General features: G+C 46.8%; 1 protein-coding gene across 2 annotated transcripts in view; it reads right to left on the minus strand.

The window, feature by feature from the left end:
• Positions 1–23,895, minus strand: part of DPYSL5 (dihydropyrimidinase like 5) — a 93,238-nt gene that overhangs the window by 7,307 nt on the left and 62,036 nt on the right. For both annotated transcript variants that reach the window (XM_058551613.1, XM_058551614.1), the window contains exons 3-11: positions 17,396–17,554; positions 15,122–15,301; positions 14,015–14,083; positions 11,457–11,501; positions 9,069–9,144; positions 7,777–7,933; positions 3,402–3,543; positions 2,065–2,207; positions 392–599 (exon numbers count right to left, since the gene is read on the minus strand). In XM_058551613.1, the coding sequence (XP_058407596.1) occupies positions 392–599; positions 2,065–2,207; positions 3,402–3,543; positions 7,777–7,933; positions 9,069–9,144; positions 11,457–11,501; positions 14,015–14,083; positions 15,122–15,301; positions 17,396–17,554 (1,179 nt within the window). The remainder of the gene's footprint in view (positions 1–391; positions 600–2,064; positions 2,208–3,401; positions 3,544–7,776; positions 7,934–9,068; positions 9,145–11,456; positions 11,502–14,014; positions 14,084–15,121; positions 15,302–17,395; positions 17,555–23,895) is intronic.

A 23,895-nucleotide genomic window follows, 5' to 3' on the forward strand; every position in this document is an offset into this window, starting at 1 on the left:
AGCCCACTCAGTCCACTACAGTCATGGTGGGGGGTGGTGTTCAGGGAAAGAGCAACTCCAGGGCAAATATGGCAACCCAGGCCAAGGCAGGAATCCCCTGCCCTGAGGGATGGCAGGAAGCCTCCTAGAGACCAGATGTCAGGACAGCTGTGAATATCTTGTAGTACTATCCCAGCTCCAGGGGAACTGGGGACCCTTCTCAATAAATTTTACTTTGTTATACGTGCTTCTTTCCTACTACTTTGATTATTCCCAAAGTGACCATTCCAGGCTATAGGATTTAGTGGGAAAACAGAGTGAGAACATCTTTCAGATGTAAAAGTCATATAAGATGTCTCCAATGGGGGCTTCAACCTCTTCCCACCATCCTCTTCCCCTTCCCTCACCTTACCTTTTCTCTCTGGACCAGCTTCTTGTAGACAGTGTCTGGGAAGGACCTCAGGGGACAGAACTTGCCAGTGCCCTCTGCACACATGAAGACACCATTCTCATACACGACCCGCCCCCGGCTGATGGTGACCAGTGGCACACCATGGCAGCGCATGTTCTCGTACAGGTTGAAGTCTCCTCCTTGCACCTGGGTGCTGGCTGAGATGGTCCTGGTAGGGAGGCAGTGGCAGGAGAGAAAGCTCTGAGAAGAGGTAAAGATGTCACAGCTCAGGCGGGAGGGGAGATGCTCAGTGGGAAGGGAAGATGCTCAATGGGAAGAGATTATCCCCATAGGCTGGTTGTTATGGGCTGCATTGTGTCCCCTCCCCAGTTTATATGTTGAACTCCTAACCCACAGTATCTCAGAATGTGACTGTATTTGGAGATAGGGCCTTTAAAGAGGTAATGAAGGTACAATGAGGTCACATGGGTGGGCCCTAATCCAATCTGACTGGTGTCCCTATAAAAAGAGGACACTGAGACACCGGACATGGACACACACAGAGGAAAACCATGTGAACACAGAGGGAGAAAACAGCCATCTATAAGCCAAGGAGAGAGGCCTCAGAATGAAATCAATTCTGCTGACATGCTGACATCTTGATCTCGGACTTCTAGCCTCCAGAACTGTGAGAAGATAAATTCCCGCTGTTTAAGACCCTCAGTCTGTGGTATTTTGTTATGGCAGCCCTAGCAGACTAATACACTGGGCTAAACTCTAGGGGTCTTTCCGCCAACAGCAATCAGGAACAGTCACGCTGCTACAGCAATAGGGACCAGCCGCAGGCATCAGGATGCAGAATGTGGCTTCTCAAGGCCCTAATGGAGAAGACAGTGTGGGTATCCTGGCATGGGGGTGGGTGGTGGGCACAGGGTGAATTTTTTTTGCATTTCAACTTTTTATCTTCAAAAATCCACCACATTTTTGTCTATCTTGTTCACTGTTAGATTGTGCACCCAGAAAAATGCCTGGCAAATGATAGCACTTAACAAATATTTGTTGAGTGACTGAATGAAATTTAATATTAAAAAACGATTCCCATCTCCCCTGCCCAAATCTCTAAGTAAAAATGATGCTCTGCATGCTGTGGCATGATAACTGCTGACACACTTCATTTATTCACTCAACTCTTGTTCACTAACGCTGTGGGTGTCAAGTGCTGTGCACCTGCCCACAATGAGAGAAGCAGAGGGTTGGTGGAAGAGCCCGGAACTGAGTGTCGGGATATCTGTCTGCTTCAGCCACTTATCAGCTACGTGATGTGGGGAGTTTCTCTACTCTCTGGTCTTAGTTTCTTCCATAGTAAAATGGCAATAAGAACGCCAGGCTTGAGTGCTTTTGTGGCCGTGTGAAAATCAATAAGATAATTGACGTGAAGCAGCTTTGAAACACTGTAAAGTGCTGTGCAGATGGAGCTGCACTGCAGCAGTTCTCAAGACTGTTTTGTTCACTTTTGCGTTCCTAGTGCTTGGACAATGGCCGGCCCTCAAATATTTGTTGAATGGAACCCACCTCAGGATCATACTTCTCTATGCTAGAAGTAGTGCAAAGATGATATGTTTTTTGAGCTCTGTAATACAAGTTCCTTAAAATCCCAAGTCTCAGTAGCCCTGGACACTAGTGGCAGGCTTTACTTTGTGGCTTCTGGGTCCCACACCACCACGTCGGCATCGGCTCCTGGGATGATGCGGCCCTTGCGGGGATACAGGTTGAGAATCTTCGCTGCATTGGAACTGGTAATGGCCACAAAACGGTTCTCGTCCATCTTTCCTCCGACCTGAAACATTGCATAAGTGTCAAGTCAACCAGGCCTTGTGTGTGTAACTCAAACTCCCAGTCACCCTTGACTCTGGCTTGTGGCATTTCCATTGGTCAGAACAATGGTGCTGAGAAGGACAATGCCGTGGGCACCAGATCAGATGAGCCAACCTCCTTAGCTTGGTTCCCTGCACTCGCTTACTCCTTTCTCCTTCATGCAGCAACAATGGTGGGCGGACCCTTGTTCCAAAAATCTGCCTACCTGGTGCAAATCTATCTCCTGTTTGTAAAACCAGCTCTACTCGTGTGCCACTGTGGCTGAGTCAGGAGCTTTCCTTCATCCACAAATGGACATATATTCTGTGCTCTGGGAAACTATCTTACTGCCCCACCCATGAGAGCACTGTGGACTCTCTTCAAAGGGGACTCCTGAGCCACCTACTCGGCCTTCCCTGAGCTGGTGGCTGAGTCTTAAGAATTTCAAATCTCCTTGGGCTCATACTCTATGCTGCATCTAATCCATGATAGGTCAAGACCAAAAAACCTTATTCTTCATGGGCAGAACAGGTGGTATTCAAATGAAGTCCCAGTATCCATCTTTACTGAAAAGCAATTGGTCAAAATATATCAAGAATCTTAAAAATGTTCATATCCCTTGGCCCAGAAATCCCCTTTTAGGAATCCGTCCTCAGGAAATAATTAGAAATGCTGACATATACTCATGAATAAAGAGGTCCTCTGCAGCATTATTTCTAGTGCAGAAATTTGAAACAGCTGAAAGTTCCAAACATCAGGGAAGGATTAACTGAAGGATGGTACTTCCATTGGAGGAAATGTTATTTAGCCATTAACAAAGACGTTTTTAAAGAATTTTTACTGATAAAGGAAGACACTCAAGATATATTGTTATATGAAAAAAAAAAAGATGAACCTTATTAAAACAATGTATAGTAACATGCATAGAAAGAAATATACCAAAATATTAATAGTTTGATTTCTAGGTATGGAGTTAAGGGGATTTTTTTTTCTAATACTTTTCTGTATTTTCCAATTTCTATACTAGGCCTTATTACCTTTCTGATCAGGAAAAAAAAATGAAGACCTTTTTGTGGTTTTGTTTTTGAGTGAAACAAGGGGCTGTGGTTGACGCAGCCCTCCTAAGGGTGACAGCTCTTACTAGGACTAGAGCAGGGAGGGGTTCCTGAGAACATACCACTCCCCTCTCCCAGATGACGCTCATGCGGTCCTGCACGCCGCTCACTCCATGCGGGATCTTGGTGAAGTCCTCCTTGCCCATAGCTTTCTGCTTCGTGGTGAAAGGCCGGTGATCTGATGCCACGATGTTCAGAGTATCACTGTGTAGAGAGAAGGATGTGACCAGTAAGGGGAGGAAGGCCCAGGTCCCGGAGGGTGCGGACAGGTACAGGGAAAAAACCTTTGCTTGGGAACCAGGCAAAGCTGATTCCAATCTCAGCTCTGCCACGTAGTAGCTGTATGACCTCTGACAAGTTACTTAATCTGTGTGAAGCTCAGTTACTCATTTGCAGAGGGGGAATATGTGCTGAGTGTGGCACTGACTGTCAGTGTCACAGGAGACATCAATGAGAGCCTCTGGGATGCCAACTTTTAAGAGTTAAGATAGCAGGAGAAGAAAAATTAAACTTAAGAGTTAGCTAAAGTGAGAGGGTGGAGGTAGTTCTACTACCGAAGAACTATATGCAAATTGCCTCTCTTCCCTCCGCCTCCACCAGTCCCTGCTGGCAGCAAGCATGTGCTTGGTAAAAACATTCACAAGCTCAATGTTAAGCTTTGCTAAATAACTTGGAGCCATAGCCTTCCTTGGAGGTGGGGGCTCTAATGGCCCAGAATGGGAAAGGAGAGACAAGACAGAAGAGAAGTCTGCCTTAATAAACCAGCAATGGTATGCAAGTCAACCAGTTCATCACCACTGCCATTCATGACCATCGTCCTTAGATGGTTATTGAGACCAGCCTCTGTGAAAGGCTGCGGGTGGCTATGGCATGGCGTGGCTCTCCAGGGGTTCCCAGGCTAGCTAAGAACTCAGGGCAGACATTCTGATGGTGAGAGAATGCACATGGTGGCAGACCCTCTGCCTAATGAGGGAGGCAGACAGCTGGCCCACGTTCAGAGATCTCTGTATGCTGAGGGCTCAGAGGTGGCAAGGGGCAGAGGGGAGAGAATGCCCACATTGCCCAGGCCAAGGCAACCACAGGAGGAAACACCCCTGAAGGGCAGAGGGGGACAACTGCTGAGACCACACAATGGGGGCCTTGAGAGTTTAATTTCATTTGTAGGAGGCACTAATGCAACATGAGTGCATGTGGGCTGTCTCAGATGCCCATGTTAGAAGGGGAATCTGGGAGCAGAGGGCATTATTTGGCTTGGTGAGGAGGCATGTTCTTAAGGCTCTCAGATGATTCCGGGTCAGGCTGCACATAGGGCTGTTTCACTGGGGGCCTGGCAGGGCTCACTAGTCACAGTTCTTGCCTAATGACCAATATCCTTGGCTAAATCCACATGAGATGATTTAGCTCCTCCTGTGGCATGGGCTGGTATCTCCCTGGCCAAAGATGCTCTGGTCCTCTCAGAGACTGTGTGGGACTCTTCCACAGAGCAGAGGGCTCGTTCTAGGGTCCCTGAGGACACTCCACATTCCTGGGCCTGCTGGAGCCACCAGAGAAGAATGGAATCTTTGGGGTTTCACCTTCTCCTCATGGGTCCTCCAAGTACCTGGAGGCTCAGATCAGAAGAAGCGCCATTAGTCATGGGCCTTGGATCAGGGACCCCCGGAGCAACCGGCTCAGCTCCCGTTCTTTAACCAACAAGTCTTACTGGACACTCAGTTTTTTCTAAAGATCTTTCCAAAGAGGCTCCTACAGAAATAGGTACCCCTGGGCAGGTGTGAATGACTGTGGCTACATTCCAGAAGGACTTTTGAGGTCTCCCAGGGCTGCCCTGAATCTGGGAGAAATGAAACACCCACTCATACACTTCAAAGTTTAAAACATGCCCAGCTTTGTTAAGTACTTTAAAATCTTATATATTCAAATGAAAAAAATTCTGGTCCCTTTAGGAAATCAGATTTTAAATAAAGGACAAATCCTTGCATCTATCGATTGCACTTTTTACCCTGATAATCCTAAGAACTCATATCCTTAAGTAGATCATTATGAAGCAGCTCATATTTTCCTATAGGAATATGATAATTAGTGTCTAGGTTTTCTAGCAAGTATTTTGCATAATATCAATTATCACCAACAATTTGACATAAAAGCAAAATTATAGTAATCATAAATTCCTATAAATAACTAAAATGTTAAAACTATGCTCCAAAAGCTATAAAATTGTTCATGCACCAATTAAAAAAGGGATTCAAATTATTCTCATAATAGTTCACATGAAATTACAATTCTACTTGAAGAGAATTTATTTCTATCATTTAAATAAATTTGACAAATTAGGCTAGATATAAAAACTGAAATTATTCAATTAGTAATACTTTTTACCTCTGCCTATTTGAATTTGTGTGGGTTTGGGCACTGTAATTTGGGTGGGTTGGGGCATTTACTACTTTTTCGTTCTTTCAGTAAATCTGCATGTGGCAAGCAGAGGTATTTCAAAAGATTCTTTGACCTTGGAACTGAACCCAAATTATTATAGTGGGTTCTTGATACTTGTGTGTTTTTGTTGTGTTGACAGTGATGAAAAGGAGGCTAGTTTTTCCCAACGAAAAGCATTTTTACAAGTAGGGGCTGAGCGAGCATTTCTGCCCTCATCCTCTCTTTCTCTCTTGATTTATTTAAATCTGTCAAAACTGCTGCTGCTCAGTATCACAGCAAAGCTATGGGACAGATTATAATTACTGTCACTGTGCCATGACATACACTGGGCCACCTTCACCCCGGGACCCCACTGACGGCACTCCACTCGTATTTGGAAAGCCCCTGCACCGCACGCTGCTCTTTAGGTTGTTAACACAGCAGGATGTTGAGAGGAATTTTCCAGTTGTTGGCAACCAGGACTGAAAACTAAGGACATGGATAAAATAAGTGCCCCTTTATCTAGACAGCCACCTTCAACTGGGTTGGTCACTTCCCTCAACTCCCCCCAGCGTCACCCTAGAAGAGGCATGTCACCCCCCCCAGGTCTATAAAAGCAGAAGACAGGGAGGGAGACTGGGGTGTTGGCAGAATGGAGAGTCCAGCGGTCTCTCCCTCCTTCCTCTTTTCATGGGTTGAGTGGTGCTTCTCGACCCTCTTCCCCACCAGTCTACCCCAAAGTCAAGGAGGGAAGTTTAAGAAGTTCACCTCTGGAGAACAGAGGCGATGATAGTGGGCACCTGCCTGGGCACTGGACCGGTGAGCCTGCCTCTGAGCCTCTGGGTGAGGGGAGCAAGTGGGGTGGGGACAGCCTGCCCCCCACCTTAGGGAGTGGCAAAGCTGTGTGAGCTTCCTCTGGGCCCCAGACACTGTGGAAGGTCGCCAGGCTTAAGCTGTCTTGCCAGGGTCCTTGTTCACAGGGACATTGCTAGTTTTGGAAGGTGGGAAGGTGCAGGCAGAAGAGGTCAAGCTGGAATCCAACTCCTGTATCAGGGGATTGTGTGAGGGTGGCATGAGAGCCCACACTGGGCACGTGCCCTGCACAAGGAGGGCCGCAAAGGCGGGACACTTTTGGCCTGAGAGGCAGCAACAACTACAGCAGAGTACAGATGCGTGCTGGGGTATGGAGAAGAACCCCCACCCCTTTATTCCTAATCTTCCCACCACCCATCCCTGCGCTGGCGCTGGGGAGCGGAGGAGACTGACTTTTAAACCGGACTGGACTTTAGTAACCAAAAGGGAAGAGAAAGCAACGGCCTCTACCCAAATCCTCACTAGAGGGAAGAAAGAAGCTGCAACCAGTTATCAGGACAGAAGAAAATCTTTTCATGTTTGTGTCCTACTGAATTCAGACTGTTCATTAAACCATTTTATTTAGATTTGGATTGACTGGGAAAAAGCAGTGTTAGAAAAGGAGGAGCTGGGAAGAGGAGATCTGGAAGGACAGTATGGGGGGAAAGAGGGAGAAAGTGCAGAAGAAAACAGGAGAAGGGGAAAGAAAGAAGGCAGAAGCACACAGAAGGAGAGAAGTGCACACAAGGAGAGAAAACCCCGTGAGAGACAATGAGAAGAGGAGAGGTAAAGAAAAAAGAGACAGAAAGGTCCACGTACACTCTCGGATAAGTCAGAGGCCACGTCCTACAGCTCCCTAGTGGGCATTAAGGTAAGATATCAATGTCTTGAAATTCTGAAGAACCACCGTTTTATGTACGCTCTATACTCTTACACCTCAGAAGCTCTTACTCCGAATCAAGTGGTCATAGGAGCCCGATGGGATGGCAATTATCTGATGGGCTCTAGAGATGGTAACAAAAGCAAAATCATCCTATGGGCATAATGAAATCAAACCTAGGTCAGATTTGGGGCCTCTATGACATCACCTTAAAGATCTACAAATTCCTCGAACAGCATGCATTATGAGTTAATGATGTGCTATGGGGCCACAGCGGTCCTGCTGAAATGCCTTACTTGGCCAGCAGGCTCATGAGGTAGGTTGAGGTGTTGGTGTCCAGTCTCAGGGGAGGCACTGTGACATAGGCAGCCGCATGAGACCAGTCCTGGTGGTAGTAGTGTAAGCCTGTCAGTGTGGCATGTGCAGTGGTGGTCTCGGCCAGCACAACCTTCCCTGGAAGAAGAAGAAGGGTCAATCATAACTAGGAAGCCACTGAACCTGAAAGATCATTGATCTGAGCCTCTCATCTGACAGGTGAAGGAGGTGAAGTTAGAGAGAGGAAGGCACTTGCCCAAGCTCACTCGGGCATTTAGGAGCACAGCTGGGTTCAAGGCAGAGTGCTCCCTATCCCCCTGCTGACCCCAGGCAGGGAGAACAGAAGGGCAAGGGTGCTGAGGTGCGGCAGCACTGATGGTGCTTAGAGGAGCATGGTCTGGTTGGAGCACGGGTGCTGAGGGTGCTGACGGGAGGATGGACAGCTACGAAGGCCAGGTGAAGGGGCAGTCTGGACAATTTTCTGAGCAGGCGGGCACTGTGAGCACCTTCACGAGAATCACTGGGGGTGGGATCTGTAGCAGGGGCTGGAGGTGGGATCCAGTCAGGAGACAAGAGGGCAGGTGAGACACCGGAGGGGATTCCACCAGGGGAGAGGCAGGGGGCAGGATCTGCAGGGCAGTACAGTGGGAAGGCGGGAAGCCCTTGCTCCTGATTTATATCCCAAGATTTGTGACCGTGACTTTGTTTCTCCTGTTACTAGGACCTCACTGGCACCCCCAGCTGGGAGTGTAAGCAAGTAGAAAGCCTTCAGGTGTTGCCTGGTGCTCAGCAACAGGAGACACACAGGTGCCCCAGGACTTGTACACAGAGTTCCAGGTGGCTGGAAGGAAGTTGGACCCATATGCTATTACTTCTCCAGGGACTTCTCAGGCATCCCCTGAAATGCCCATTGGATCTGGTCCAGGATTTCATGTTGGTTACCAAGGCAACCACTAGTAAAACCCAAGAGGCCAAAAAGATACCAATTAATGAGTTGAATTAAAACTTGGAAAATTTTACCAGTCCCAGGAGACGTGACAGACACTTTTGTAAAGCTGTTATGCCTACAAATGTGCAGAGGAAAACACACTGGTTTTAATGGACTGAACCCAGGCAGGGTGTTCCTGAGGAAGACAGCAGGAGAGAAAAGGGAAGGGCAGGCTCAGGGCCTGGCCTCTGGGTCTGGGGCCAGGGAGAGCAGGGAGCTGGTGGGCTCCATCAGGCTCCAGTCCTACCACATCTGTGCACTGTCCATCCCAGCACAAGGACTCACCTTGCATCTTAGCAGCTGCAATGACATCACCGGCCGAGATGCTGGACACATTGACCAAATAGATTGGACAGTGAGTCTAAACACGGAAACACGCGGGAAGGAGAGAACATCAACCCCATAAACTAACAAGCACCAAGTAACCCCGTCAAATCAGCCCTGGTCCCAGCCCCACCCCCAGGGAACGACGATAGTCTTCTGCTGGGAATGCAGGGCTGGCTGCCGGAGCACAAGCTGCAGCCTGGGGAACTGCATGAAGCAAGCAGCGCCCAGCACCAGAGCCCAACAGGGGAACGTCGGGGCAAGATGTCGAGTGCTGAACCTCACATTTTTTACCAGCTGACACCAAGACTATTTATAACTTAAAACAAGGGACTATTTTGATTTCCTGTTCATGAATGTGATGACTTAGAGATAGTCGTATATTATATTTCATATCTAAAATTATGATGCCTGCAGTCTGAGGGCTGCTTTATCAGTGGGCAGAATATACCCCAGAGAAAACAGAATACAAGGGATTCAGCCTTCAGAGTCTACGCCAGACAGGACTGGCCTTGCAGATGGACGACTGGATTGTAATACTGATTAGCTTTTCCTCTACTGAGCTGTGCAACTATGGTCCACGGCTTAACTTCTCTGAGCAAAGGTTGGAGCTAAAAACGAGGAGCTGCCCTTTTGTTATTCTGATCTTTCCTTATTCTGGAGTAAGTTTCCATCAGGAAGTAATGATATAATGACGATTGCTATGACAGTAAAACAATGTCCTTGTCGAGCCTGCAGACTTATAAACTGCTAATTGGGAACTGTTTTCCCAAATGTTCTTCTGATGCCTTCTTTGATTAACAAATTAAGAGGACAGAGAATTTAGGAGCTGGCCTGAAGTTTGATGTGCCTGGTACAAGTGATACCGGCTCAACATAAGGTTGACAGAAGGGAAGCCATATCGTAGAAAAGAAACCATATTGTAACTTTGAATGACCTCTGACTGTCTAACCCAGCTGGATATGCACCCTCCAGGAGATCTAACTGCTCTGTAGATTTTATGACCCCTGCTTGTGCATGTACCTCCCAGCTGCGATAAGATGATAACATTGTTCTTTTGAGTTCCTTAGGAATGTGATGACCCCCGGACAGAGAGTCTATCTAGTGTGGCCACTCCCAGTCTGTTACACCAGAGGGTCAACATTCCTAACCTCCTCCTCTGTAACCCACTGGCCTATGTAACTGCTTCAAGATTCTGTGCCCCCCTTAAGATGGTTCTTTCAGCATTAGTCGGCCATCTTCCTCCTTGCTAGCAAGTTGTAATAAAATGCCCTTTCTCTGCCACCATCTTGCCTCTTGACGATTGGCTTTTGTCTCAGGGCAAGCAGATTGTGCCCTTTGTGCGGTAACACAAATTTACTGACTAATTCTGAGACCAGCAGACCCTCTAATCTCTCTGTTTTCCCAACACCACACCCTCAGGCTGACATCCTTCGGGTCTTTTGAGAGGAGGGGTCCTCAAGCGTTAGTGCCCATTAGAATCATTGGTGGGTTTGTTAAAACACAGATTGCTGGGCGTCACCCCCAATTTCTCATTCAGTGGGTCTGCATGGGCCTGAGAATTTGCATTTAAAGTGCCTATTTCTAACAAGTGATGCTGATGCTGCTGGTCCAGGGACCATACTTTGAAGAAGTGTTCTAGAGGAGGTAGTTCAGATTATCTGAGCAAATCAAACCCTTCGATGCCTTTTAGAAGGAGAAGTAACCTTGGCAGAGGGCTCTACTGTTTATAAAGGGCTTTTCCTCCCATGATCCTTTGATCCTCACAACCACCCTGTGAGAAGTGAGAGATATTATCATTCCAATTTTAGATAATAAAATAGTGTATCAGAGTGGGTGAGTGACTTGCATATGACTGAAAGCTTGTAAATGTTAAAGGCCCCACACCTCTTGGTTGTTCTCACCACTCCACTGCCCCCACCAGCACGCCCTTACCCTGCGAGGGCTTTACGCTGAACCATACCAACAAAAAATTATCAATGGCCCAGAGGCAGAGGTTTAAATCATGATTCTCTAAGTAAAATGTCTACCTATTCCTCTATGAGAGACAGAGTCCAGGTGCAGTGAGGCTCTGTGGTCCCCCACCTTGTCCTGCCTCCCTTAGGAGCCATTTCCACTTGAGCAGTGAAGGCCGGCTCAGCAAGCTCAATGGAGGGGAATGGAGAGCTGGGGGCAAGGAGGACCTCTGCCAGGTCTGTGGGAATAACAATGTTCATTCAGCAAATAGTTTTGGGGTCCTGTGGGCCAGGCATGGTGCTGGCACCCAGGACAGAATGTGACTCCACTGGACAGGCTGGTTTCTGATCCCAGAGCTGAGAATGGGCTTCGGGCAAGCCGGGGTCTACTTACCCTGTTTGCAATGGTGATTACCCGGTGAGTGGCTTCAGCTTCCAGCTGTTAGAAAGAAAGGACAGGAAGAAAACAAACTTCACCATCTCCCCCAAGCAAGTCCACATATGCCCAGAGCCCACCTTGTGGAAAGTGCTGGAATATCCAACACAGAGCTTAAGGGGCCATGCCCAGAGCCCACCTTGTGGAAAGTGCTGGAATATCCAACACAGAGCTTAAGGGGCCAGTTGCACCCCAGGGGCTAGTTTGGCAGCGAGCCCTGGGCAGGGGCACCAAGCTCCAATCACCTCCGCTCACCCTGAGAGAATCCTAGGACTTAGTAAACCAGGCATACCCTTGCTGGATGCTACTCAGGGCTTAATTAAAAGGCAGTGAGGGCAGGCCCAGTGGCGTAAGCGGTTAGGTGCGAGCGCTTTGCTGCGGCGGCCTGGGGTTCGCCGGTTCGGATCCCAGGCACGCACCAATGCACTGCTCGGCAAGCCATGCTGTGGCGGCATCCCATATAAAGTGGAGGAAGATGGGCACGGATGTTAGCCCAGGGCCAGTCTTCCTCAGCAAAAAAAAAAAAAAAAAAAAAAAGGAGGAGGATTGGCAGATGTTAGCACAGGGCTAATATTCCTCACAAATAAAAAAAAAGGCAATGAAACGGGGCCGGCCCAGTGGCGCAAGTGGTTAAGTGTGCACGCTCCGCTGCAGCAGCCCGAGGTTCACAGGTTCGCATCCCGGGTGCGTGCCAACGCACTGCTTGTCAAGCCATGCTGTGGTGGCATCCCATATAAAGTAGAGGAAGATGGGCACAGACGTTAGGCCAGGGCCAGTCTTCCTCAGTAAAAAAAAAAGAGGAGGATTGGCAGATGTTAGCGCAGGGCTGATCTCCTCACTAAAAAAAAAGGTAATGAAACAAAAGCAAAGGCAAACTTGGAGTCACATTTCTCCCTGTTTTCTGGTGTATTCTCTCCACAGCCACCTCAGCACTGTAGCAAAGGAGTGATATTGACTGATATCAAAGTGGAAATTAGCCTAGATCAGGGTTTCTGAACCTCGGCATTATTGACAGTTTGGGTTGGATAATTCTTTGTAGTGGGGACTGTCTGGGCATTGTAGGATCTTTAGCAGCATCTCTTGCCTCTACCCACTAGATGCCAACAGCACAACCCCCCGAATGCGGACAACCAAAAATATCTCTAGACATTGCCATATGTCCTCTGTGGAGCAAAATCTCCCCTGGCGTAGACCCAGGACTCTCCCATTTAACCAGCAGATGATGACAGTGATAATTCTTGCTATTACTATCCACTATAGTCAAAACCTTGCTCTTCCTCTCATATAACTTAACAAAGTCCAGTCCTGTGCCCATCCCTCCCACTCTTGCTCCCACAGGCTAACTCTCAGTGCATTGACTTCGCTGAATCGGTGCATCTTTACCAATTCTCAGGTGCCAAAACGGAAGCTATATTCAAGGGCTCTGACAGACACAGACCCAGGGCAGGAATAAGGTGGGACCCCAGGTGACCCACTATAGGCCGACTTCGTTCCTATCTGACATCAGTACCATCACATCTGTCTCCCTCCTGCTCCACATCCCTCAAGGCCTCCCGTGGACACGTGGACACCAAACCATCTGCATTTAAGGCTCTGAAAAATGAAAAATAGCTTTCTCCTCACAAATGGATGGGTCATAGGGCAAGAAGGCACTCTTTGTCTAATGTGGTCCCTCCCGAGCAGAATTCTTTAGCAGGGGCACTGGGGGGTTGGTGTTGATGCCCTGCAAAACTGTGCAAGGATGAAACCAGAGGGCAGGAGGAGAGCAGGGCTCTGAATTACCATCTTAGTGAGTAATAAGGTGATAAGGGAGAGAGAGCACAGACACATACGTGCCTCTGGTTTCTGGTGGGAAGGGTCCAAAGCTTTCCTCAGATGCTCAAAGGGATCTTATCCCCAGAACACTGAGTCACTGGCTTACAGACTGGAATTTCTTTTAACATCTGAAGGCCCTTCCAGTCTGTCTTTTTTCTCCTGATTCAATTTTGGGCAAAGCAACCCCTGGTGTGCTCACATTGTCTCCCTCAGATCCTTGAAATCAGAATCAAATGAGGTGGGTTTGGTTTTCCCCAAACTGTCTTTCTCAAGGAAGCTCAAAGCCAAGTCAGCCTCAGCATGGAGGAGGCTGTTCCCTGGGAAGCTTTCAGATGGAAATTTCACCCATGGAGAAAGTGACAATATACAACTTATATGGGCCGGCCCCGTGGCTTAGCGGTTAAGTGCGCGCGCTCCGCTGCTGGCGGCCCGGGGTTCGGATCCCGGGCGCGCACCGATGCGCCGCTTCTCTGATCATGCTGAGGCCGCGTCCCACGTGCAGCAACTAGAGGGATGTGCAGCTATGACATACAACTATCTACTGGGGCTTTGGGGGAAAAGATAAATAAATAAATAAAATTATAAATGTAAAACTTTAAAAAAATATATACGACTTATAGTTATTGATGTCTCTTCTATCCTAAAGATTCTGTGAATCTATAGGAAAGAAACTGACAAAGGACACAGGAAGTCTTCCTCACCTCCTCTGGACGGCTGATCTCAATTCCTTCTGGGCCTGTGATACCCAAATCTAGCGCCTCCTTAGCACCCTAAATAATGGCAAAAAGAAGAAAATTGAGAGAATCATAGAGGTACAAGGAAATAATGAACCCAAGGAACACTAAAATATGCTAGACACAGCTCATCCCATAGGCTTGCTACTTTTCCCACTTCTATACTATTCATCTTCTAAAGAGAGCAGAATAAGTACAGGGCTCCCTCGCAATAAGGCTCTCCTGAGTCTCACATCATAATGATTGGACCTATCTTTTTCTCTTAAAAATACAGTTCAGTACCTAGCCAACAGGCCTGAGACACCAAAGACGAGCACTCTTTATTGATCTGAAAGTCAGAATTTTCCCACTGGAAATCTAGTCAAATCTCTAGCTTCCAGCCATACCTAGGCTAACTCTGACCCCACATCTCCTAGTTAAGACCTAGAAGTACTGGGGCCAGCCCCGTGGCTTAGTGGTTAAGTGCGCGCGCTCCGCTGCTGGCGGCCCGGGTTCAGATCCCGGGCGCGCACCGACGCACTGCTTCCCCGGCCATGCTGAGGCTGCATCCCACATACAGCAACTAGAAGGATGTGCAACTATGACATACAACTATCTACTGGGGCTTTGGGGGGGAAAAAAAAAAAAAGACCTAGAAGTACAAAGAGGCTCATTTTTCTTGGTACCAGTGATTAGATCTCTAACATCTCAGCTCCTCTAGGGAGGTACAGGAAAGTGGAAAACTGACTCTTATTTATTCTTTATGTCAAATTTTATTAAAAATATGTCTTAGATATGCTCCAAATTATTTTACTATAATGGAATTTAACTATCTTATCATTAGAACTAAGACATCATCATCTAAGACTTAGAAAGCTTGTTGGACTATAAAGAGGGATTTGTTTTTTACAGATAGTAGAAAAGTGTGGATTTTCTGACAAAGATTTGTCATCTGGGTGTTAACATCTCACTTTCTTTTACAACTTGTTTTGTCTGAACCTTGTGGGATGGGTGATGGGTGGTCAGGAATCGCCCTGATAACTGTCTCTAGTGGCACCCAGGCCCCCCTCCCCCCAACATTCTCTACTGCCTTACCTCGGCCACGAGCTCCCCATTTTCAGCATGGACTCGGGCAATTGCTCCAATGTCCTTGCAAGCGTGAAACACTTGGTACAGCTCATTGTCCCGAAGCATATACAAGTCCTTGTAGGTCATGAACATCTGGAACGAGTTGACACCCTTCTCCCTCACCAGTGTCTCCATTTCTGCTTTGACCTGGAGAGCAAAATGTAAAGGCAATGCCATGTGAGTACAGGTGTTCAAGAGCCTGACTGCAGATGCTGGCCCAGCACGGAGGAGATGTGGGTCAGTCGGTGGAGTCACCATATGACCACCTACAACCTCGCAGTATCTCACTTTCCTCCCCCCTACAGGCTGCCGTGAGGTCACGTGAGCGAGGGATGCAGAAATATTTTGACAGTTGTCAAGCATGACACAAATATAGGACCTATATGGTTACCTTCTAGGCATGTTTTTCCTATCACATAGGTTTGTCCTGTGTTTCTGACTCCACATTAGCCTTATTGGTAAATGCACTAATGACTTTCACTCCTACGGCCTGTTCCTCCCTCCCTTATAATGGAAGTGGTGTTACAAAGGCACAATAATGCTAAACATCCAGAGACCCTGGGGAAAATCTAATTGAGGAACAAAGCCAAACATGAACAAAGCCAAACATGAACAAAGCCATGTGAATAAGAAGGTTCACCCCAACATGATTTATATTGGGAAAAAATAAAAGCAACCTTCGCTCAACAATAGGAAAACAAATTGAGGTTCATCTACTTGACAGAACGTTAGGTGGCCACTGCCTTGATGGTCATGAAGACCACACAGCCAGACAGAAAATGCTCACACTTAAGCCAAAGAGTCACCATGTAAAAACCATGTCTGAAAAGACTAGAAAGAAATAAGCTAAAATAACAGTAGTGATTGTGTTGGGATGACTAGATTAAGTGCTTCCTTTTTTTTTTCTATTTTTAAAATCTGTAATTAGAAAAAATTATTAGATTATTATGAAAAGAATTTTAAATTCTAGACATGAAAGTCCCCACAACCCCTGGGGACAACAGGATGGCTGGCCTGGCCTCAGTGTTGTTGAGAATCTGTGTGGACCCTCTGTCTCAGGCCAACACTGGGGCAGGGAATGGAGAGAGGCTCAGGGTAGGGGACACGCACCCAGGAGGGTGTCCAAAATGGACAAAACCCCCATCTGAGATATGCAACGGCTGATATTCAGCGTGGTCTGCACCTTTAGCCCGGTACCAGGAGGGAAGTCTTCCTGGTATGAGGCCTGGGGGCTCCATGGCCTTTCAGAAGCACCAGCTAAGAAATAACGGAAGAGACTGGGTGAGCCCCACACTCAGGCTAAGACCTGAGGGCAGAAGTACAGCGAGGCTTTAATTATCACCTCAGGAGGGAGTCAGGCCCTTTAGACCAAGGCCCACAGCTGAAGAACTCTGTAAAACTCATTAATGCTTGTTTAATTTTATGACTCCAGGGTACCCACTCAAGCATCGGCACATGGTGATTAATAAATAATTGATGAAAGAACGAATATCCAGGCTGCTTCCCTGGGGGATATGCAGTAAAACTTCAGAAATGAAGCAAAATCTAAATGCCTGTACATCTGTTTTCAGGAAGAGCAAGCAAGTGGGAATCTGGGGAGAGGGGACTGGACTCTAGCCCTGGGGCCTGGGGCAGCAGGAAGACAGGGTAGCCAGGGCCCAGGGACAAAAAGGCTGAACTGAGAAAGGGCTCCATGGGAGACAGCCTAAGCCATACACCAGGAGCAGCCTCAGGGCTCTCAGAGCAGGAGCTGGGCCCCAGTATGAAAGAAGGGTCCCAGCCCATCCATACCAGGCAGCACTGAGCCAGGACAGGACCCTCTGTTCTGAGACCTCAGCTCAGTGCTGTCACTCCCAGCACAAAATAGAACCCCCAGAGCCTGACCCTTGCTGAGCCCACTATTCTGCAGCATCCCATAGGTGCCAGTGGCACCTAATGCAAAGCCTCGGAAACACTGAGAGCCTTGTGGTCAGAGCAAGGAGCCCCCGCTCCTGAGGACTTTGGTCTTAGACCCTCTGTGTCTGCTGGAAAACTGGCTGTTTAAATTAAGCAGAACAAGCCCACTCACCCCCTTATGGAATCATAAGCGTCTTTTCTTTTGGCATCTGGGGGAGTTGGGATGGCAGAGGGAGGGTTCCATACCTGCAGGAAAGCACCACACTCTAGCTGGTTCCAACCAAATGGCCCCTCTGCCTCAAAGAGAATTTGCTGTTCTTTTGGGATTCCCCCCAGCACTGTTACCTTGGGTGCCCACCAGGTGATCCCCACGTGGAGGGCGTAGTCACAGCAGACCTTGGGGTCGGCCAGCCCCCGGCACTTCTCGTAGGCATCCACGAGGGAGGTCTCCTTGTCGGGCAGGACATGGCCGATGATCATGGTGGTTCCTCCAACTAGTGCTGCCTGAGGGGACGGGAAAAGCAGTCTCTCACATCTCTGCCTGCACCCGAGTCACTGACATTGGGAGACACGGGGTCCTCGGGTGAACATTTAGGACAACTGTAGACCCTACTGCACAAGAGGCTGTGAGCCAAGTGCAGCAACGTTTGGGAAACTGTAAGGAGCTGCCTGGACACGCAGGAGCCAGTGTGTAACCATCATCATTGTGGGTCCAGCACATAAACCTGCTTCTGTCTCATCTCGGGTTGTAGCTCGGCACTTTGGAAAAACCACTTAATGTGTTAACCAAGCCTCAGCCAACCCCTAATTCCCAATGAGAAGATCCTCCAAACGATTTTTGGCCAATATGACTATATAGATGACATAATCAAATGTATAATATAGTATAATATATGATCAAATGTCTATTTGTAATATTTATTAATTTAGTTACACATATATAAACTATAATGAATAAAATGTTAATTTGGATATACTGTTTTGTTTTACTCTCTCACATTTCATGAAAGAATTCTGTTCAAAGTTTTCATATGCATCTTCAACATCACGGTCTTTGTCTTCAGTTTTTCCAAGCACATTAACTTTATTTCCATCTATCTTGTTTGAGATAGAGCACTTTTTAGGCTCCTGTATGATTTATCAGTGGAAGATTATCCTATTCATGGGGGTCAGCCCAGTGGTGTACTGGTTAAGTTCATGCACTCTGCTTCGGCGGTCTGGGGTTTGTGGGTTTGGATCCCAGGGAGACCTATACACTGTTCATCAAGCCATGCTGAAGCAGCACCCCACATACAAAATGGAGGAATACTGGCACAGATGTTAGCTCACGGCCAATCTTCCTCACCAAAAAAAAAAAAAAAAATCCTATTCACAATCCCCACAAGATACCACTTAAGGGGGGCTGGCCTGGTGGCATAGTGGTTAAGTGCCGCACGCTCCGCTGTGGCTGCCTGAGGGTTTGCAGGTTCAGATCCCGGGCGCGCACCAACACACTGCTTGTCAAGCCATGCTGTGGCGGCGTCCCATATAAAGTAGAGGAAGATGGGCACAGATGTTAGCCCAGGGCCAATCTTCCTCAAGCAAAAAAAAAAAAAAAAAAAAAAGAGGATTGGCATCGGATGTTAACTCAGGGCTGATCTTCCTGACAAAAAAAAAGAAAAAAAAAAAAGATACCACTTAAAAAGAAATCTTTAAAAAACCTCATTTGGGGGCTGGCCGAGCGATTGAAGTTCCAAGCACTCCACTTCTGCGGCACGGGTTTGGATCTCGGGTGCGGAGATAGCCCACTCACCAGCCACGCTGTGGAGGTGTCCCGCATACAAAAAAATACAGGAGGATTGGCACAGATGTTAGCTCAGGGCTAATCTTTCTCGAGCAAAAAAAAAAAAAAAAAAAAAAAGCCTCATTTGCAATCACAAACGATATTCCCAGGAGTAATTAATAAATCTGCATGAAAGATCTCCCCTACAACACACGTTTTTTAAAAAACCAATTTGGTCAGGTGACCTCCTCGAGCTTCCAAAACCAGCATTGACCAATGGCTGTACCAGGCTAATGTGTTGTTTGCAAATAAAACTTTATTAAAATAAATGAGACAGGGCCCCATGATACGAGACTTTGTGAGGGGTCTGATATAAAGTGACTCTTTTTCAAATGAATAAAAGTTTGAACAGAACCTATTCTTCTATTTGGATCCTTACAGTGATTTGGAATCAGCCCCAGATTTGAGTCCCTACTCTGCCAGCTCCCGGCTGGATAACCTCAGCCAGGTTACTCAACCCCTCTGATGCAGATTCTTTACCTATACAATGGGAATAGCGCCCTTGCTGGATAGTTGTGAACGTCAAGTGAAACATCACTAATACAATGGGCTTAGTAAAGTGTTGTCCATATGTGTGTCATTATTCAGAGCTTAGTCATTCATCTCTGTTTTCTGCAGGGGAGCAAAACAGCACAATGTTAAATGATTTCACGCTTCTCTATTCAGTTAAATCCTTGATCACAAATCAGAAATGTTGCTGGGGAATAAGGGACTGAAAAAAAAAAATTAGTTCAGTGGCTACACAACAATTAAAATGAAAACTTTTGCAACGCTGATTTTCCATGCTGACCCTGGCTGAGCCAGTGAGTCTGCTGCCCATGTTGCCATGGGAAACCCAGGGGTCTGACTTCTTGCACGGCTTAAAGCAACCAACAGAGGGGCGTAGTTCTGCGGTACACATGCAGGAACTGTGATGCGGAAGGCAGAGAAATGGAGAGGAGGGGAAGAGCAGCAGATTGTAGCTTCACTAGCTGGCTTCTATGTCTGATTTTGCTGGATCATGCCAGGCTGATTCATCCTCAGAGCAGGTGGTTGTACTCTATTTTGTCCTGAAATGCATTTCTTGCTCTTATATGTGGACATGGGGGTGTCTGATATATTGGGATTTTTACACACTAAATTGTTTTGTTTTTCCTGTGGTTCTAAATTGCTTTCCTTTGCACTCCCTCAGTATGTCTGCAGCCTTGGGTAGAAGAAAGGGAACTTGGAAACAGCTCAGTGTGATAAGAGAGCCAAGCCCATTCTTAATATCTGTGGGTCCTAGAGCGAGAGCAGAAAAGGAGGTCCAGTGCCCGATCCCTAAACCATTCAAAGTTACAGATCAAGCCAACAAACTGTTACACAGAATATATTCCATCCTCCTCCTCTGCAACTACGTCTTCTTAATGACCAAGGGGCCAGCCTTGAATTTAAAATTCTCAGAGTCCTTGCAGTTCTGAGCTACACTGCAGGGGATGTTGGCCTTCAGCCTCTGCACCTGCCCCCAGCCCACCCTAGATTCATCCTGCAGCCCGCTAAGCTCTCTCCACCCTCTGCAAAATGCTTCCCTGGGGCCTAGGTGTGCACACCCTCGTGAACCGACCCCAGGGGGACAGATTTAGGCTTGTGTATGCCCTGGAAGTGCTCAGGGCCATTTGTTAGGGAATTCTAGCAACCCAGAGTGTGGTCTAGGAGTGGGGTAGTGGGCTCTGGGCAGACATGCCCCTCATACCTGGGTCTAAGGGCAGTAACTGAAAAGAGTTCTGGAAGGAGTCAGGAGCATTGGGCAGTAATCCTGACCTTCCCACTTACTGGTTGTAATCCAGGAACAGCCAGGTGCTCACTCTGCCCCTCATCTCTCAGGGGCTCAGACAGGATCAGGTGGCAATGGATGTGAGAGCATCCACAAGCTGGGCAGGGGCACACACATATCTGGAATAATTATTTCTGCTGTTACCCCAGGCCTCAAAACAAGAGTTTGATAGGATCAGCAGACAGTCCCCAGCTGCAGGCTTGCGAGCTCAGAGCAGACGCTGGATGTATGAGCACTTGTTTCCTCTCCGACAAGATACACAGAGCTGGCTTTTTAACGATGTGCAGTTCCCCTCCATGGGATGAATGCCGACGCGCTCAGTCTTCGCGAGAATGTGATATCGCAGATGTGATAGACCTTTTAACTGCCATCCCACACGAAACAGCCTTGTGGGAATCAACAGCAGAGCAAGACCCAGTCCTGTTCCTGCAGTTTTCAAAAGGATGTTTACGAACATGTGACTGTATGACTGTTGAATGTTCTTAACTGCTTTTATGCAAAAATGGTGTTGGTTAAGTGAGCTGGGGAAGACCTTTAGAAATCAATAGAAATGATGCTCATGGAGGCTAAGTCACAACATGGGAAAAGGGTGATGCTACAATGAGTGAAAAAGGCAGAATTCAATATGTGTGCCCAAGATGCTTAGAAGTATGTTTAAACACACACACCCACACAGAGAAAAAAATGGAAGGAAATATACCAAAACATTAACAATGCTGGGGTGATGAGATTCTGAGTAATTTATTTTTTCTAATTTTCTGAAATTTATTTAATAGAATGTTACTTTTATAATATATATTTAAAAAATAAATTTGGAAGAAGCTAAAATTATTTCAAATTTAGTTAACCGTCCTTGTGTGTTTAAAATATTTTCTTTTAAATATGAAACATTTCCACCATTCAGTAAAAGTACAGAAAATAAAACAACACCTACCCACAAACCCACTCATCAAATATAACAGATGTTAATATTTTTGCTGTTTTTAAAAATAGTTTTTAAAAAATGAAATAAAATATTTCTGATACAGTTGAAGCCCTCCATCCTATTCCCATCCCTCTCCCCTGAGACTGATATACATTTCTCCTATTCATGTTTGTATGCTTCTACTATGTTTATTTTGTGAATTTACAAAATTTACACAAGTGGCACTGTACCATCCATATCCTTTTGCAGCTTGCTTTTATTACTCACCATCTTTAAGATTTATTTATGTAGATTTATTTCATTCATTTTAATTAATTCAGTGTATGAACACTCCTCTAGGTCTGTATTCATTTCTGAGTTCATGGACATTACTGCTATACACGGTTCTCGAGCAGTCTCACGTGCACATGAGCGTTCCCCGCAGAGTATCCATTGCCAGGCAGTGGAACTGCAGCTTCATGACACATGCGCATCTCCAATTATACCAGACCTGACCACGGAACAGCTAACTCACTAGGGCCTCCTGCAGTCTGGTGGCTGACCAAAACCCTTATTTTTTTACATAAACTGCTATTCAGTCAAGCATTCCCCACTGTGTATGTGGCTTTGTTTTTATTGTGAATGTGGGACTCCACATCTCTCACTACCAAGTTAATATGGATACTAGGACCATTTGTTTAACCAACAGACACAGCATCATTATACACATTCGGCAGGATACAAAACATAATTTTACTGTTTCAAAGGGTTACCATTATTTTGTTTTTGATGTTTTTTATGACACACAGGTAAATCTGGATTTATTTGATGTCCAGTAATGTTGCCTCCATTTGTTTCCTAAGAAAAGCCAATATACTTAAAGTTAACCCATTTTATGACACAGTTTCCAGGCTTACACTTGGCAGGAACTTGTACTGAACTCAACTTAAACCTGTTATAAATGTCATCTTTATGCTTCAGAAATTCATCAGACCACTGTGGGGCACAGAGGGTCTCCATATTGACCAGGGACCTGCTCTGCAAGTCAGAAAGAAATTCCAGTTATGATTTATTTGCTGACATCACAGCTTTGAAGAGAACAATGTATTGGCCCTTCCCGGCTTCATCAGGACAAAGGTCTTTGGAGAGTCACTCTCTTACTGTCTTCCACATCACTGCAGCTCTAATCATGTGTTGTTAAGCTCCCAGTAGCAATGGTGTTTTTCTCTCTCCCACCACCCCCATCCCTCCTGAAAGAAAAAGGTCTGGTTCTCATGCTCCAAGGCCAAGAACCAATAGGTCAAGGCATAAATTTTGTGCTCTGCTGTTGAGAAGGCACTTAGGCCAGAGCTAAGCCGAGGGGATTTTCATTGCAGAAGGGAGAGGGACTTCCAGGAGCATATTTTCATCTAGATGTATAGATTAAGGGCAACTCGGTCTTTACAGAGGGAACACTACTGCACTGAGAATCAGATAAGTATCTGGATGTGCTTTGTAGACTAGTAAGTGCAAGGCAAACATTTCTGCAGTTTTTTTTCCCCCCAAAGCCCCAGTAGATAGTTGTATGTCATAGTTGCACATCCTTCTAGTTGCTGCATGTGGGACGCGGCCTCAGCATGGCCGGAGAAGCGGTGACTCGGTGCGTGCCCAGGATCCGAACCCAGGCCGCCAGTAGCGGAGCGCACGCACTTAACCACTAAGCCACAGGGCCGGCCCAACATTTCTGCATTTCTTAACGCAGTTGGGAAAGCCATCATTTGTTCTGATGGATCTGCTTCTCTTGGAATTGCTGAATCACTTCCTTTTCTTTTCACATTAAAGTTATCTTCCATCTTTTACTCATACTCTCTCAAAGTACAAGAGAAAAAAATAACCAGCTCAGTGGTTTCTCTCTTGCTCAGAGTAACTGCTTACTGGCCCTCAGGAAAGCAAGCTCTCAAGCAGCACCACGCCTTGGGAAGTAAGCGACTCCCCAAAAGAAGGGCCTGAGCATTTCATCAAGTGAGATGATGCTTGGATGGTACTCAGAACCATGCCTGGCACTCAGTAAATACCTTTCTCATCTTGAAACACAAGCCCATCAGCCAAGGCCAGCTTCTCAGGCACGTGGCCTGGGCGGTCCCACAGTGCTCTGCATTTACAAGGGCTGCATGTTTGGTTTAATGCTCTGCTGTCATCATCTTGAAATGCTTGAAAATTTTTTAACAAGGAGCCCCACATTTTTATCAGCTACACTGGCCTGATCTTAGGGAGATCATGCCCTTAGCGGGCTTCCACTGGGCTTCACTGCCAACTCAGCCAGCCACACTGGGGGCTCAGGACACTGA

This window comes from Diceros bicornis, chromosome 12 (assembly GCF_020826845.1).
Source record: "Diceros bicornis minor isolate mBicDic1 chromosome 12, mDicBic1.mat.cur, whole genome shotgun sequence".
Lineage (NCBI taxonomy): Eukaryota > Metazoa > Chordata > Mammalia > Perissodactyla > Rhinocerotidae > Diceros > Diceros bicornis.